Here is a 17417-nt window from a genome sequence, read left to right as displayed (position 1 = left end):
ACCAATGAAGAATAACATGGCAAAAATATTACTTAACACCAGTGAAGAATAACACAAATATTGGGCAAGTCAAAAAATAGCAGACTCCCATGCTTTCCCCCTGACGGCTTTCCTGTAGATCACAGCTCCACTTGCAGGAGATACCAAAGAACATTACATGCCATATGTTGCAAATGGGCTTCAATATAGCTGACAATCACAGAAACTACGCAATATATATTACTTATATCAAACACCGACTTGAACCCTGTTTCTACCATTAGAAACCATGCATCCCAATATCACATAATTATTTAGCTTTGACAAAATTTATTTAAATCTGTAGTAGATCTTTACCATGTACAGAATAATTTACAGGATAAATTAAATAATAATAGGCGCTACCCAAAATATCCGAGAATTTCACTGTAAACAGTACTGATGTCCTCTGTCATCTATAGTAGTCATCTCGGGCATGTATGCAATGATCTCAGTATTGTTTGCATTTTTGGAAGCACTCCTGGAAACCAGTAGAGTGAAAGGTGTGCAGGACTCATTCTGATTCCACTTGGATGTCTTAAGTTGAGTCAAAATGTCGCCCTTTCAAGGCAATTTTCATCTTTGGGAACAGGCGGAAGTCTCACAGGACTAGGTCTGGAGGAACTACTTCACAATGAACAAAGTGTGCGCATGTGAATTGTCACTGTATAACCAACCAGCCTTTCTTTTTCCACAACTCCAGCCATTTGCACAAAACATTTTCCCTGAGTCGCTTCAAAACTGCACAGTAAAACTACCCATCAGCAGTCTGACCAAGTGGAACAAACTCTCTATGCACTGTTCCCCAAATGTTGAAAAAAATGATTGGCACTGACATCATGTTGCTGCAAAGTTGTCAAGCCTTTTTTGGCCTCTGAGAAGATGGCATTTTCTATTGTGATGACAGCTGCTTTGTTTCAGGGTCATAAAACCAATATAACCAAGATTCATCACCAGTTATTACTCTGGATAAGAATTTTGGACACACTCCCACTCTTTGTTGCAGCTCAGTGCACATCTGAATCCTGAGGTTTCACTGGTCGATACTGAAAAGGCAAGAGAGAAACTTTGCTGCAATTCATCTCGTGTTCAGTTCATTGGCTAGCATTTGTTGACAAGTATCATATGACAGCCGAAGTCTGTTACAAACAGTGAATTCTCTGCCTTTGGTCTTCGTGAATCAGCTCATGCACATTCATGATATTTCTGGTGTTGTGCATGAGTCACCCAGAGTATTTGTCATCTTTCGCAGATTCTCAGCCTTCCTTGAAGTGCTTGAACCACTCGAATGTTCTTGCATGACTTGGTGCACTCTCACTAAATGCCTCTGTCAGCAAGTGTGGGTTTCAGCTGCAGCTTTTTTCAACTTGAAACAGAATTTGATGTAAAGCCATTGCTCATTCATGTGATCCATTTTACAATTCCCAGAAGCACTGAAACACATTGTGACATGCACCACTACAATTTACAACTGCATGCTCCAAAGATGACACAACTTTATGCTACAGTAGCTAAGACAAGTCCTCAAGACATCTAGCAGCAGAATATCGTACTGCTACTAGTTCGACAAGTACAATAAAATTTTTAGCTATTTTGAGTAGCAGCTGGTATAGTAAACACACACACACACACACACACACACACACACACACACACAAATCACTGTGAGGCTTAACTGCAGCACACGAAAATGTGTACATGTAATAAGAGAGTATTCAATAATAGGTGAATGGTGGATGTTACACACAATACAATTATTTTTATCTCAAAACATACCACAAAAATTTGTAAAATTGTTCTATACTACACACTAACTCATTAGAACAGTTAACTTCATGTTACTTTACAGTTTACTTCTCTCTTCTCCTCCTCTTTCTTTCAGTTTGTCTCCTTGCAGGTAACATGTTACTGCTTATTTCATTCTACTATATGCAGTTTGCATAAAAAGCCACCTCATATACATACTCTGACAGTACATCATTGTTATGTCCCATTGCTTGGTTTGTGTATTTTGACATGTTAGTATTATGGCTATGCTAGTTGGCCATGATTGCCACTCTTAATGTCTAAAGCAATTGACACCATAATCCACATCCAATTTCTGATTTTTGACCAACCCAATGAATGGACTCCCAACTACCATGGGAACCTTGCAAGTTCACCAGTACCATACTGCCACTGTAGCAACAGCACCAACACAATGATTGGACAGCAACGGCAAGCACACCTACATCCTGTGGGGGTGGCCTGGCCCTAGGTGTTGCCCACTTGCTGCACAGACATTCGCAGGCCAGCTACGACCACAACAGAGTCTGGGTAGCAGGCTGTTATAGCAAGAACAAACACGATATATGGAACACAATATTTTACAGAGAAACACATAAGATACAATTTGTATATAGCACTGAATACATTTACTGGACAACAATAATACAGCATAAAGAATAGGCTGATCACTCATTTGTAATCGCTTAAATAATGCTGTTCCTTTGGTGTCTCATCAGAGTGCGCCAGGGGGCTGACCCAAGTGGCTTCTATGAGCAGCCCTGTGAACTGTATGGACGCGTGCTCTCTTTAAATCACATGCATCATGAGTGAAGGTATATTACACCTTGGCACAATGACAGTAATAACAAAATTGCTTGTTATTGCTGGGAACACAGGATGCCTCCACCACAAGTGTTACTCTTGCCGGCAGGCGGCATTCCAACGAACTACTGTATTGCACAGACAGTGCAAGACTATTTCCCTCCGCAAGTCACTTTCATTAAAACAGTCCATACTGTATATCTCCACTTCAGCAATACTTAGACCTGTGCATGGACTCCAAAGAGTTAGTGATCATCAGGAGTTACAATGGACAATTATGCTGACCACTCCTTCATTCAGAGTATATTCCCGACCAACATCAACCATAGGCAGATCTTATCACAGAGGACACTGAATTTTGACATACCAATTTCATTTGCTTCAACTAGCGACATATACTTGAACTTCAGACATACTATAAATCTCACTCTTCATATAAATATATACTGCTTCGTAAGCATATCTCGTCTCCAAACGTTTAAAAAACTAATTTACATATAAGAGAAAGGTGGCTTAAACGCCATGTCCAGTCTCAACATGAACCATAATACACGTCTTCTCTTCAACAAGGCTAACACAAAAGTTTTTCTCAATAGTACCTTCTCAACTGTTCTCATTATTATAACAATGGTCACTGATACAAGTAGCACAGAATAACATAGAAGCTCCATGGTTCTTCCTTACACTTTCACTAAAACTTCCATGGATCGCCAGACAAGTACTAGTTGCTGTTTGACCGCCACGTCTACATTTTTCCTGCAACTGAATTTAGACCTGCACACACACACACACACACACACACACACACACACGACATGTGATGCGCAGTAGGTAGGATTCTACCATTCCACACTCTCATTTAAAATATCGTGTTCAAGACGGTAGAAGGCCGAGTGGTTCTAGAATTTATACCGAAATTCTCAAATCACTACAGCCTCAGCCACATTTTGGGCTGGTCATACGTGATGATGCCACTAGGACCAGGCAGAAAAAGAGCAAAGCTGCTGTGAGAGTTACAAAGACAGGAACAGCTACATCCTTCAAATTGTGGACGAGAAGTGGAATGTAAGTGAGGCATTGCTACCACATAATCTGGGAAGATGAGGATCTGGCATTTGACAGGCTGGTGGGGAGAGACTTCTTTAAGGAAAATCAAGTCATAATCAATTATGCCATCAGGGAAAGGACAAAAGAAAGAGTATGAGCTACGCACATGCATGTATAGAAAAGAGGACATTTTGGAATAGGCAGACACTGCACAAAAGGCTCTAGAGGAATGAAGACAGAGCAAGAGAGTGAGCTCCACAGGAAAGAGGAGGTTCTTTCATATAGTTTTGTGCATGAAGCAAAATGCATATAGAAAAGTGAAAGTCGGAGAGGGAGAGGGAGAGGGAGAGGGAGAGGGAGAGGGAGAGGGAGAGGGAGAGGGAGAGGGAGAGGGAGAGGGAGAGGGAGAGGGAGAGGGAGAGGGAGAGGGAGAGGGAGAGGGAGAGGGAGAGGGAGAGGGAGAGGGAGAGGGAGAGGGAGAGGGAGAGGGAGAGGGAGAGGGAGAGGGAGAGGGAGAGGGAGAGGGAGAGGGAGAGGGAGAGGGAGAGGGAGAGGGAGAGGGAGAGGGAGAGGGAGAGGGAGAGGGAGAACTGTCGACTTACAGTACAACCAGGCAATCCCTATCACCAGAGAGTAGCTGAACAAACTGAAGAAAATAGTATGAATTCGAAAACAAGGGGTGTGCAGATACATTAAGACTGGAGGAGAATGGAATGATAGAGGCTATAATCCAGAAATAGGAGCTAAATGAGCATGTGGTGAAATTACCAGCAGGAAACTGCATAACGAATACAGAACACTATAAATAAGAATGTGTCAGTAGAATTTTTATGGCTGATAGTGGCAGAACTGGAGTGGGAATCATTCAGAGTGGGTTACATTGGTAAAGATAGAACACAGCTGAAGCACAAATAAGCAAGCTAAAAAATTATCCTTGTGAGGCATTTTCAAAGTGGAAGAAAACACAATTTTTATGGAACTATGTACTATGTATAATGGTGGGTACGATATCAACCTGCTACTGGAAATGGAAGGCAGAATAATTAGTTTGTGACTACACACAATACAGCAAGCACATAAAGAGGAGTTGCAACAAGATATTAAAGAAAAATGTCAGAGGATGACATCACTGTGCCAAAGGAAATTGGTTGGAACTCTCCATTGATAATGATTCCAAAAGCAATTGATGGCACTGGAAAGTAAAAATGGCAAGCAGTTGCTGACTACAGGCAACTAAATGACATCCCCTAAATTCAGTTTATCCACAGCTGAGGATAGACAAAATTCTTGATCTTTGAAAGGCAAAATACTCCTGAACCTTCACTTTAGCAAAAGGCTCTTACTAGGTCTTATTAGATGAAAAAGATCAAGAAAAGATGGCTTTCAGTATGCCATATGGGCATTACAATTACAAAAGAATTCTGATGTGCCTTAAAATATCTCCAAGTACATTTCAGAAATTGAAGAATACCGTTTTGACAGGGCTACAAGGTGACTACCTTTTCATTTACTTGGATGAAATGATATTTGGCATCTCCTTAGAGGAACATAATGTGCAGCTGATAGAAGTGTTTGAATGGCAATCTAAAGGTACAAGTTGACGAATGTGAATTTTTGTAAAAAGCAGTGTGCACTTCGAGTCCTGTTGGCCAGGAGTTTGAAGCTCTGGATCTGAAAGAGAAGCGGATCAGTCCACCAATACTGCTGTACCCGTACTCTGAAAAGGGCTTCATAATTACCACAGATGCCAGTCAGATTCCTATTTTGGGGCAGTCTTAGGTAAAAGGAAATATAAGAAGCGACCTACCTGTCCTGTACACCTTGGGGGCACTGAATAAAGCAGAAAGAACGTGCAGTACGACTGAGACAGAGGTGTTAACCATTTGTTGGGTAGTCAAATGCTGTAGACCGTATTTTTTGCAGAATGTTTCTGATATATACTGACCACAATCCCTTGACATCAGTCATTCAGACTAATGAGATTTAAGCCAGAGCTGGAGAAATATGTTTGATGATGTATAAAAGTTACAAAAGAAATCAAGTTACTGATGCACTCTCATGCGGGAGAGAGGTCAGGGTGGCAGGCACACATCCAGGAGGTGACAGTAGCATAGTCAAGAGGCAGCAGAAGAGGAAGGTGTTACGCAGGCAAGCAAAGACAGCGAAACTGTAACATGTGCAAACAGGTGGCAGGTCCTAACACCAAGGATCCACAACAGGAGACAGCTGAAGTGAAATCGGTGGGAGAAAAACTGTGTACAAAAAAGCTGGAATATTGAAACCCTCCAGTGGGAGCCCACCAAGCCATAGAGAGAACCTATGAACAAATAAAAAGGCACTGAGTATGGAGCGGTATGAAAGAGGATATAGAGAAATATAACCAGGAATGTGAGAGGTGTCAGAAGAATAAACTCACTAAGAACCATATAAAGACGCCTTTAAAGATCAGAAATTCTCCTGAACACGTATTTGAGAAGTGTGACATTTATTGAGTAGGTCCTTTGAACCAGATGAGCCAAGGAAACAAGTAAATTAATACGTTTCAGGATGCGCAGACCAAGTTTAGGGCAGCTGAACCTATTGAACAGCACATCAGTGCAGGTGCAAGTCAAGAGAATTACAGTAACATACAAAATATTGTCAGCACTGTTAAGTGACACTGGAAGCAATTTTATAAGCAAAGTCATAAAAAGAATATGCAAATTGTTGTAGACTGAGAAAATACAGACTGACAGCTACCATCCTCAAACAAAAGAAGCATTAGAGAGGTCGCATTGAACATTAACAGAGATGTTACAACATTATGTAAATAAATCAGACTGGGACAGTTGGGTTCTGTATGTCGTTTTTGTGTACAATATGATACCACACATTACAACGGGATACATGCCACGTCAACTATTCTTTGGAAGACTGCGTAACATTCCTGGGATACTACAAAAAGATCCGGCTGGACTGATGTATAATTTTGATCATTATGTGGTACAACTGAAGGAGTGCATGCAAGAGATGCACCAATGCGAGAGAGAACGGAATCTGTAATGCAAAACAAGGAATATTATCATAAAACACAGAATCCTAAGCAATTCTGTTTTGGTAATAAAGTTCTGTTGTTTGATGAAAGCATACAATGTGGCAAATCATGTAAACTACAAAACAACATAGAGGATAGTACACAGTAACATGACTGAAGGAGTCCAACATTATAAAGTGCCAGAAATGAAAGTATCTTAAGCTTCATGCTAACAGACTGAAGAAATTTTTCTAATTCCAGATATTGCCATTCACAAAGACAATGAAATTTCATTAATCACCTGGACTGTATTATGACAGTATAGGCAAAGTTAAAGTTTACAGTGCAGCTTGGAGAACAGCGAGTTATTTCAATTTGATAGAGCAGCATGAACCATGGACCTTGCCGTTGGTGGGGAGGCTTGCGTGCCTCAGCGATACAGATGGCCGTACCGTAGGTGCAACCACAACGGAGGGGTATCTGTTGAGAGGCCAGACAAACATGTGGTTCCTGAAGAGGGGCAGCAGCCTTTTCAGTAGTTGCAGGGGCAACAGTCTGGATGATTGACTGATCTGGCCTTGTAACATTAACCAAAACGGCCTTGCTGTGCTGGTACTGCGAACGGCTGAAAGCAAGGGGAAACTACAGCCGTAATTTTTCCCGAGGACATGCAGCTCTACTGTATGATTAAATGATGATGGCGTCCTCTTGGGTAAAATATTCCGGAGGTAAAATAGTCCCCCATTCGGATCTCCGGGCGCGGACTACTCAAGAGGACGTCGTTATCAGGAGAAAGAAAACTGGCGTTCTACGGATCGGAGCGTGGAATGTCAGATCACTTAATCGGGCAGGTAGGTTAGAAAATTTGAAAAGGGAAATGGATAGGTTAAAGTTAGATATAGTGGGAATTAGTGAATTTCGGTGGCAGGAGGAACAAGACTTTTGGTCAGGTGATTACAGGGTTATAAATACAAAATCAAATAGGGGTAATGCAGGAGTAGGTTTAATAATGAATAAAAAAATAGGAGTGCGGGTTAGCTACTACAAACAGCATAGTGAACGCATTATTGTGGCCAAGATAGACACGAAGCCCATGCCTACTACAGTAGTACAAGTTTATATGCCAACTAGCTCTGCAGATGATGAAGAAATAGATGAAATGTATGACGAGATAAAAGAAATTATTCAGGTAGTGAAGGGAGACGAAAATTTAATAGTCATGGGTGACTGGAATTCGTCAGTAGGAAAAGGGAGAGAAGGAAACATAGTAGGTGAATATGGATTGGGGGGAAGGAATGAAAGAGGAAGCCGCCTTGTAGAATTTTGCACAGAGCATAACTTAATCATAGCTAACACTTGGTTCAAGAATCATGAAAGGAGGCTGTATACATGGAAGAAGCCAGGAGATACTGACAGGTTTCAGATAGATTATATAATGGTAAGACAGAGATTTAGGAACCAGGTTTTAAATTGTAAGACATTTCCTGGGGCAGATGTGGATTCTGACCACAATCTATTGGTTATGAACTGCAGATTGAAACTGAAGAAACTGCAAAAAGGTGGGAATTTAAGGAGATGGGACCTGGATAAACTGAAAGAACCAGAGGTTGTAGAGAGTTTCAGGGAGAGCATAAGGGGACAATTGACAGGAATGGGGGAAAGAAATACAGTAGAAGAAGAATGGGTAGCTCTGAGGGATGAAGTGGTGAAGGCAGCAGACGATCAAGTAGGTAAAAAGACGAGGGCTAATAGAAATCCTTGGGTAACAGAAGAAATATTGAATTTAATTGATGAAAGGAGAAAATATAAAAATGCAGTAAATGAAGCAGGCAAAAAGGAATACAAACGTCTCAAAAATGAAATCGACAGGAAGTGCAAAATGGCTAAGCAGGGATGGCTAGAGGACAAATGTAAGGATGTAGAGGCTTGTCTCACTAGGGGTAAGATAGATACTGCCTACAGGAAAATTAAAGAGACCTTTGGAGAGAAGAGAACCACTTGTATGAATATCAAGAGCTCAGATGGAAACCCAGTTCTAAGCAAAGAAGGGAAGGCAGAAAGGTGGAAGGAGTATATAGAGGGTTTATACAAGGGAGATGTACTCGAGGACAATATTATGGAAATGGAAGAGGATGTAGATGAAGACGAAATGGGAGATAAGATACTGCGTGAAGAGTTTGACAGAGCACTGAAAGACCTGAGTCGAAACAAGGCCCCGGGAGTAGACAACATTCCACTAGAACTACTGATGGCCTCGGGAGAGCCAGTCATGACAAAACTCTACCATCTAGTGAGCACGATGTATGAGACAGGTGAAATACCCTCAGACTTCAAGAAGAATATAATAATTCCAATCCCAAAGAAAGCAGGTGTTGACAGATGTGAAAATTACCGAACTATCAGTTTAATAAGTCACAGCTGCAAAATACTTACGCGAATTCTTTACAGACGAATGGAAAAACTGGTAGAAGCGGACCTCGGGGAAGATCAGTTTGGATTCCGTAGAAATGTTGGAACACGTGAGGCAATACTGACCTTACGACTTATCTTGGAAGAAAGATTAAGAAAAGGCAAACCTACGTTTCTAGCATTTGTAGACTTAGAGAAAGCTTTTGACAATGTTGACTGGAATACTCTTTCAAATTCTGAAGGTGGCAGGGGTAAAATACAGGGAGCGAAAGGCTATTTACAATTTGTACAGAAACCAGATGGCAGTTATAAGAGTCGAGGGGCATGAAAGGGAAGCAGTGGTTGGGAAAGGAGTGAGACAGGGTTGTAGCCTCTCCCCGATGTTATTCAATCTGTATATTGAGCAAGCAGTAAAGGAAACAAAAGAAAAGTTCGGAGTAGGTATTAAAATTCATGGAGAAGAAGTAAAAACTTTGAGGTTCGCCGATGACATTGTAATTCTGTCAGAGACAGCAACTGACTTGGAAGAGCAGTTGAACGGAATGGACAATGTCTTGAAAGGAGGATACAAGATGAACATCAACAAAAGCAAAACGAGGATAATGGAATGTAGTCAAATTAAGTCGGGTGATGCTGAGGGAATTAGATTAGGAAAGGAGACACTTAAAGTAGTAAAGGAGTTTTGCTATTTAGGGAGTAAAATAACCGATGATGGTCGAAGTAGAGAGGATATAAAATGTAGACTGGCAATGGCAAGGAAAGCGTTTCTCAAGAAGAGAAATTTGTTAACATCGAGTATAGATTTAGGTGTCAGGAAGTCGTTTCTGAAAGTATTTGTATGGAGTGTAGCCATGTATGGAAGTGAGACATGGACGATAACTAGTTTGGACAAGAAGAGAATAGAAGCTTTCGAAATGTGGTGCTACAGAAGAATGCTGAAGATAAGGTGGGTAGATCACGTAACTAATGAGGAGGTATTGAATAGGATTGGGGAGAAGAGAAGTTTGTGGCACAACTTGACTAAAAGAAGGGATCGGTTGGTAGGACATGTTTTGAGGCATCAAGGGATCACAAATTTAGCATTGGAGGGCAGCGTGGAGGGTAAAAATCGTAGAGGGAGACCAAGAGATCAATACACTAAGCAGATTCAGAAGGATGTAGGTTGCAGTAGGTACTGGGAGATGAAGAAGCTTGCACAGGATAGAGTAGCATGGAGAGCTGCATCAAACCAGTCTCAGGACTGAAGACCACAACAACAACAACAACAGAGCAGCAGGAGAAATTTGAGCACACGGAGATTCTTGTGAGACAAGCAATCTAACTCTGTAAAGGAAGATTGGTTGTGCTGAATATGAGAGCAGCAGAACGTAGAAGAGTGGAACAGGTATCATATCTGAATGTAGGAAAAATTGAAAAACAACAAGGTGCCAACTGGCATGGTGCACATTTAAACTTTGCGAGAGAAGGAACTAAAATATTGTTCAGAACATTAGGTGAGGATGACACCACTTAATTCAAGGTGAAGGCACATGTAGTAGAAGGGGAATGGAAACAGTTGCTCAGACTTAAAAAGGAGCACATGGCAACATTTAAAGCAACCTTAACTAGTCTTAATCGAATTGTTACCTCCCCAGAAAAAAGTGAGGAAATTTTAATGGGCCGAGTGAAACAGCTGTGCTGACATAGCAGAACATGAAAGCAGCGACAACAGATGGTTGCCGAGAGAAAATTTTTTTTAACACTGTTAATAAACAGCTTATACAACTTACCGGCATTTTCAATGAAGTAGAATGGGAATAAGACACTTTAATATCAGCAACTGTAAATACACAGGAAGGTATTCTAGAACCTTATCTGATCAATCCAGTTAAGATTGTAAAGTACTTAAAACCGATCAAGGATGACATCAAGGATGAAAGGTTCCCTGTCTCCCTTACGCTGGATAGCTGTAAGCAACTGAGCAGAATTATTCACCAGGATTTTTCATTGCTGGGAACATCTAAAGTTGTGTGTTCAATATTCCATTAATCGAAGACTGTGTGAATAACCTGTACAGAATACTAACGTTGCTGTTGGAAGTGGACAGATGGAGGCATTTCTTTATACACATTGCCCATGAAAAGGAGATACTGTTAACTGGTTATGCAAAACAGAAATATGTGAAGCCTAGCAGCGTGCAACTACAGCTAAAAAACAATCAAAATCTCAGAGTCTGTAAGGAAGTATTTATACTATGAAAAGGAAAGTTGCCACGCACCATATAGCAGAGTCGACTCAGCATCTCTGCTATATGGTGAGTGGCAACTTTCCTTTTTCATAATACTGTTACATTCCATCCTGGATTTTCCATTGTTTGACATATTTATACTTGACCATGAGATGTGTGAAGCTAAGATGCTGCAATCAGTCTGAAAAGTTCCAAAGGACTGCACGTAAAAACTAAAGTTACCAGACAGAAGTTTGATAAATTGAACAGAGACCGAGAGAAGTACCACGAGCTCTGGCATAGCGACTACAGTTATTATATATTGTCTCTGTAAATAGCATAAGTGTTGTAGAGAGCACTGCATTCAAGCAGTGTGTGACGTTTATTGTGGGAAAATATCTGCTAGGCATGTGCAAAGCGATGCAAGATATTTGAGAGGTGAGGATAAAACACAACCTTTAAATTTTGTAGCAAAAGTAAGAGTAAAATCATTGTCAATACAATTGTAAATAAAGCATATACTCATCCTTTCCAGGAAACAGAACTGTAATCATGAGAGAAAGTGTACATTTATTGTTTGGTGGATGTCTGTCTCTTCCAGGAAACTGAATCGTAAAGCGATTATGTACTTCTTTTTGTCATCACTGTAAAAGAACTTTTTTTTAAAAAATAACCAAATAAAACTTTTCTAAAAATTTGTAGTCACTGAGGACACCCCCTCAAAAATTTTTTATTTGAGTGAAGGAAGGTATATGGATAATGAAGCACCAGAATGACAAAAGAGCAGGAGGCAGGGCAAGCAGTTTCTGATTGAGAATACAAATGTGCCACCACAGGAAGGTAGCTGGCTACGAATAGGCCAGATGCCAACACGAAACTCTTCTAAGGCCACCATTGGTTTGACCACACATGGTCATACGTGGACTCACTTCAGATGATGCCACTGGGGGCCAGCTGGGCGGAAGGGCACAGCTGCCGCAAGAGAATATAGGACAGCGGCACGCCACCCACACGTCAATGAGGAATTCACAGTCATCCCAAGAGAGATCTTCTAAGGAGGCAGGCCTCGGGTTTGGACTTTTTAAGAGCAATAAGAAGTTAGAGTTAACGGAACTTAGCTGAAGTAGTCAGTAGCCCGAGTAGGCCAGGCCCCAGGGTATGCACTTAGAAGTTTGCTCTGCCTGCATTAATACTTAGTCACATACATCCCCCCAGGAGTATTTACAGTTAGTACAGATAGGAATAGTCTACATTCATTCATTCATTCATTCACTCACTTTGCTCAGAAGAGCAGTAAATGTTGTTTTTGTCCAAGTATTGTATTTTGGTTATATTTCCCGATGAAATTCCACAAAATATTCAATTATCAAACACCGCAAATATCTGAACAGACCTTTCCCAATACACTGTACCATTTAGTGTCTAGACCACTGTTTCTCAACCACCATATCACAACACATTGGTGTGCCATGAGACTGTGTGTGTACTCATCTTCCACAGATAAAATATCCGGAACGTAAAAAATTGACCATCAACTCGTTTCTTGGAGTAGTCCGATTTGCAAGAAGCTTTATCATTATACATGATTATAAACACAATAATAATAAAATGTGTTGTTTGTATTTTATATTTTTGCTTTTTGGTGTCTACGAAAACAAATCAAATGTAAGTGTGCGGCATAATGCACTCTGCTGTGACCCAAAGGAAGGAAAGGTTGAGAAATGCAGGTCCAGACCACTCACTGGATGCAACGATCAGTCTCCTATTCACCTCACAAGATGGAATTAGTGTACCCATCTGTGGCTAGAATAAACTATTTGCAAATGTGAGATTGCTTTCTACATGTTTGCACAGAATGCAAATGTACAGAATGAAGCAGAATGTGAGCACCAGACAGTGGGATGAGGTAAACCGGCTAAAAACCACATCCAGGCCGCCCAGCACACTAGAACTGTGAGCAAAAATGTGTTATAAATATTCATCTGTGAGCTCATTGTCTTCCATAAAGTATCTTCACCAACCATTTCTTTTAAAAATTGAATTGTGTGATTTACTCGTTTAGTTCAACCAAAGATGTAGCATTCACATTTAAAAATTTCCATTTGCTTGAACTACCTTTCACACTCAAAGTGGTAATGGAATCAATTAAAATGGTTTGCAGTGTGATTTATTACATGATCCATTTGAGACACTTTCCATTTTGAAAGTCACTTTTAATGCTGGCATGATTTCATTAAGTAGAATTTCCATCTATTACTATGAATGTCACATGCTAACACATGTAACCCATCCCGTGTCAATTTCCTGCTGATAAGAGGTTAATTATGGATACCAAGAAACAATATCTTCAAAGTAAGTAAGGTTAGTTAATACTTGTTTGTCAGTATTGTGTTCTCAATGCTTCTAATTTTTTTATGTTTATAGAATGTGTTATGCCAGATTGTTGTGAAGAAATGTACACACACTGTAAGGTACAAGGGTGGTGGTGTTCTTAGTGTGCCTGTCCGCTTCAGACATTGGCTCTGAAGAACTGTTACGCATTGCAACTGATAAAGACAGAATAGCCATACTGATGACATCACGGGTCAAAGCAGACAGGTGGAATCAGACGCTTCTGTAATCCCGAAAGTACACACATCACATCACAACCAAACAGGCACCCACACATACTCTCACCATACATATAATGTAATATACGGTAATACTCCTCACTGAGGCAATATTTGATCTGCTGACTTCATTTGTCAACTTGGCCAAAACTAATGGGAAAATGTGTTGAACATTTACATTACGCATTGGAAAAATGAAAACTACTCAATTATTGTACAAGAATGATGTGCATACAGCAGTGATGCAGTATCAATGGCAGTGTGTAAAGTAAAGTGGCAATCCCTAGTAGGGGCCCACTTGGGTTATGTGGCTGGGACTATAAATCGGGCAACAGCATATAAGGATACCATACACACAGTTGTAAAAAAAATAAGCTACAGATCATCCCACAGGTCCTGGAGACACAACAGCCCCATTGTTTGCACATCACCACACATCAGAAAAGCAGCCCCAATTAAGATCCTTGTTGCAGTTTGCGTGACAATGACCTGACTCGGGCCTTCCTGAGAATGTAGGACCCTCACATTTTTCTCAAATTCCTATGAGATTTGAAACAGAAGGTTAAAATGTAAGAAACATGGTAAACATAGTCACACTCAAGTTACTATTTCAAAACCACATATATCATGAAGCATGCTGAATACATTACGCGAAAAGAAATGGAAATTTGAGCATAAGAGAAGTAAGGAAACATCAACATCCCACTCAAAAGAATTGCAACAAACAAGATTTGCAGGATAAGTTAGAAATTTGAAGGTATTCAGTTCATTATAGAGTAATTTAATCAAAGAAAATGTACATATGATACTAAAAGAGCAAACTCATAGGACAACCTGCATCTTTCAAATTATACAGCGTCTCCAAGATGAGTTTAAGAGAAAAATCTGAGGGTCGACAGAAGCGTCCGATCCCACGCGTCGGCTTTGACCCGTGACGTGAGGGTGTTGTCGTGTGTGACGTCATGACGGCGCGGAGTTTGGTTTGAGTGTGGCTGTCTCCAGTTCTGTTTTATTTCATTTACTTTTCTGATCTGTTCGTTCTATCTCGTGAGATTTTTTTTTTTAAATTTAAAAACACTTATTATTTATTTTAATTATCTGTTTCCTCCAATTTCTGTTTTAGTTTATTATATTTATCTTTCTGATCAGTTCGTTCTATCCCGTGAGATTTTTTTTTTTAAAAGACAAAAGACACTAATCAGCTACTGAAGCATCTTTATCTTCTATGGGTTGCGACCCCTGGGGAGGTGGGTGGGTAATCATGCACGGATGTCTTCACTTACACGTTGTAGCTACGCAAGGCGTCTAAATTTGTTTATAATTAGTTTGCCCCCCACCCAAAACACCCCATTTCCCGCGCTTGTCCCATTAGTGTCATTAGGCTTCTTGTGGAAAGTGTGTGTGTTTGTTTTTGTTTCCGCCATATTTGTGACGTCATGGGTCAAAGCAGACGGGTGGGCTCGGACGCTTCCGTATTTCCAAATCTGAAGATGGTCAAAACAATCCAACAGGAGTGAGACTCCTTCCTTGTAAGGATTTAATATTTTATTGACTGATGAAGCACTAATTCAGAGGAACTGACAAGTCTATCCTGACATTTGCCTGAAGTGGACCACAGACATAACATTCCAAATCAGAACACACGGGATTGTGGTTGGTAAATCATTGCAAATTTCAATCACCACTGCAGGTATCAAACAGCAGTGTGGTGCCCTCACACTGTGGGACATCATGTGGTCCAATACAGCCATTTGAAGGTGGGGGAGAAAAGTTCTATAGACAGATTTCATGCAAATGTATTGTCTGGGACATGAAACTGCCCTTGAACTGATAATAAACGAATTATCCAAATTAATTCACAGAGTATTCAACTTTATACCTTCCATCTGAAAACCATCCATGAACTGGCTACCAGTCTGACTTGGAAAATCAACTTTCATTGAAACATCTCTTATTAAATGTGCAACATGTAAATGTGTCGCAACACTGGGCAAGCAACCATTAACGAAAGGGACAAATTGAATATCTGTAAAATACTTAACAAAACTAAAACCTGTGGACGAACTGGATTAATAATAATAAATTAAATGGAATTAAAATGTAGACAATAACAAAACCGAGAGAGGCACTTGACACTAAACTTTTAAGAGAATTTTTAAGTGTCGTCCAAATAACTTCAATTCGAAAAGCCGTGACAAAAACTAGTGTTCAAATTTTTTTCCTTCAACCTACATATGCAAACACACATCACTGAATCTTACATACGAGTCATCATTCAGGCACGTTTTTGTCATAAATTAAAAGTCAAAAATTTTTATTCAGTTCGTCTCACTCTGTAATATAAAATAAAGCAAAAGGAAAAAAAACTTACGTCAAGTTTCGGAAAGTCCTGTATAATCTCGGAGAGCCTATCGTGGAAATTCTGTTGTGTGAATTTCACCTTGCGCATATAAAACTGCCTTATTCTTGATATTTTGTAGTTCTTGTGAATAACAGTTGGCGTCTTCCGTTGTGTTTTTGAGAGGGTAATATCTATAAAATCCTAAAATGCAAAACAGTAGTATATTTCACTGTATGTTTCGACGTAAACAAGTTATCATTTTTGACATTGCACCAATTAAAAATATATTTTACCTTTGCTGGCGGTACGACAGCAATCTTTTTAAAATTATACATCGCCATGTTTAGAGATTTTTGGACAACAGTTCCGATAACTTCCGAAAGTTTACTTTTTATCTACAGATTCCACCACAGTACACTTCACCACATGTTCCACTCATTCCCCCACCCTTTAGAACACATTACCAGAGATCTCTGCAGTGTGTGGAGCAAAGACATGCCACTGCGATTGCAAAACCAGAACTAATACAAAGAACTTTTTCCACAGATATCTGAATAAACATTGCGCAAGCAAAATTTCAAAACTCTAGTGCTTTTAAACCAGGATTCCGCAGACCTGAATTAGCCGGGTTCACAAACGTTATTAAAGTGACACAGTTGCTTGTGTGAGCAACCTGTTTTCAGGGGTATCCCTCAAGAAACGCAACTTCCTTCACGCCACAAGAAGTCCAACTCGATTGTACTTCGTTTTGCAACTAGTCTTCTCCCTACCTCTGAATGTCACCTTTTGACTGTTCGCTGGTCGCTATATCTCGAAATATCACATTCTACCGCAGTTCTCGTGGAATAATTACTGTTGTACATCATCGATTTCAGTGTGTTTTCATTTTCTTACTGTAAAAGAACTTGAAACAGTGGGCTGTAAATACACTTTCGCAGCTTCTGAAAATACAATAATAACAATGTGATATACAGCGTGTTCATTTAAACTGAAGATATTGAAATATCGGATCAGTAAAAGTTATAATTCCAATTTTTTTGTCTCTGGGGGGGGGGGGGGGCATTCAACTATACCACACTCGACCCTCCCCCCGTCCCCCAACCTTGAAGTCTTCAACGGTAACCCCCGTTTTTTATTGCAAATTGCGATACTACAGCAAAATATACACATTTTCGTCTCAAGCAT

At 40.2% G+C, this 17417-nt stretch overlaps 1 protein-coding gene across 1 annotated transcript in view; it reads right to left on the bottom strand.

Annotated features, from left to right (window-relative positions):
* The window catches only part of LOC126252773 (nucleolar GTP-binding protein 1), a 67977-nt gene extending 51283 nt beyond the window's left edge, over positions 1–16694 (bottom strand). Inside the window, exons 1-2 of the mRNA XM_049953702.1 lie at positions 16526–16694; positions 16263–16433 (exon numbers count right to left, since the gene is read on the bottom strand). Coding sequence (XP_049809659.1) covers positions 16263–16433; positions 16526–16573 — 219 coding nt within the window. The 5' untranslated portion in view covers positions 16574–16694. The remainder of the gene's footprint in view (positions 1–16262; positions 16434–16525) is intronic.
* Between the last annotated feature and the right edge of the window lie 723 nt (positions 16695–17417).

This window comes from Schistocerca nitens, chromosome 4 (genome assembly GCF_023898315.1).
Source record: "Schistocerca nitens isolate TAMUIC-IGC-003100 chromosome 4, iqSchNite1.1, whole genome shotgun sequence".
Classification (NCBI taxonomy): domain Eukaryota; kingdom Metazoa; phylum Arthropoda; class Insecta; order Orthoptera; family Acrididae; genus Schistocerca; species Schistocerca nitens.
Note: the sequence above shows the minus strand (reverse complement) of the source record. Positions and strands in the feature narration are given on the sequence as shown.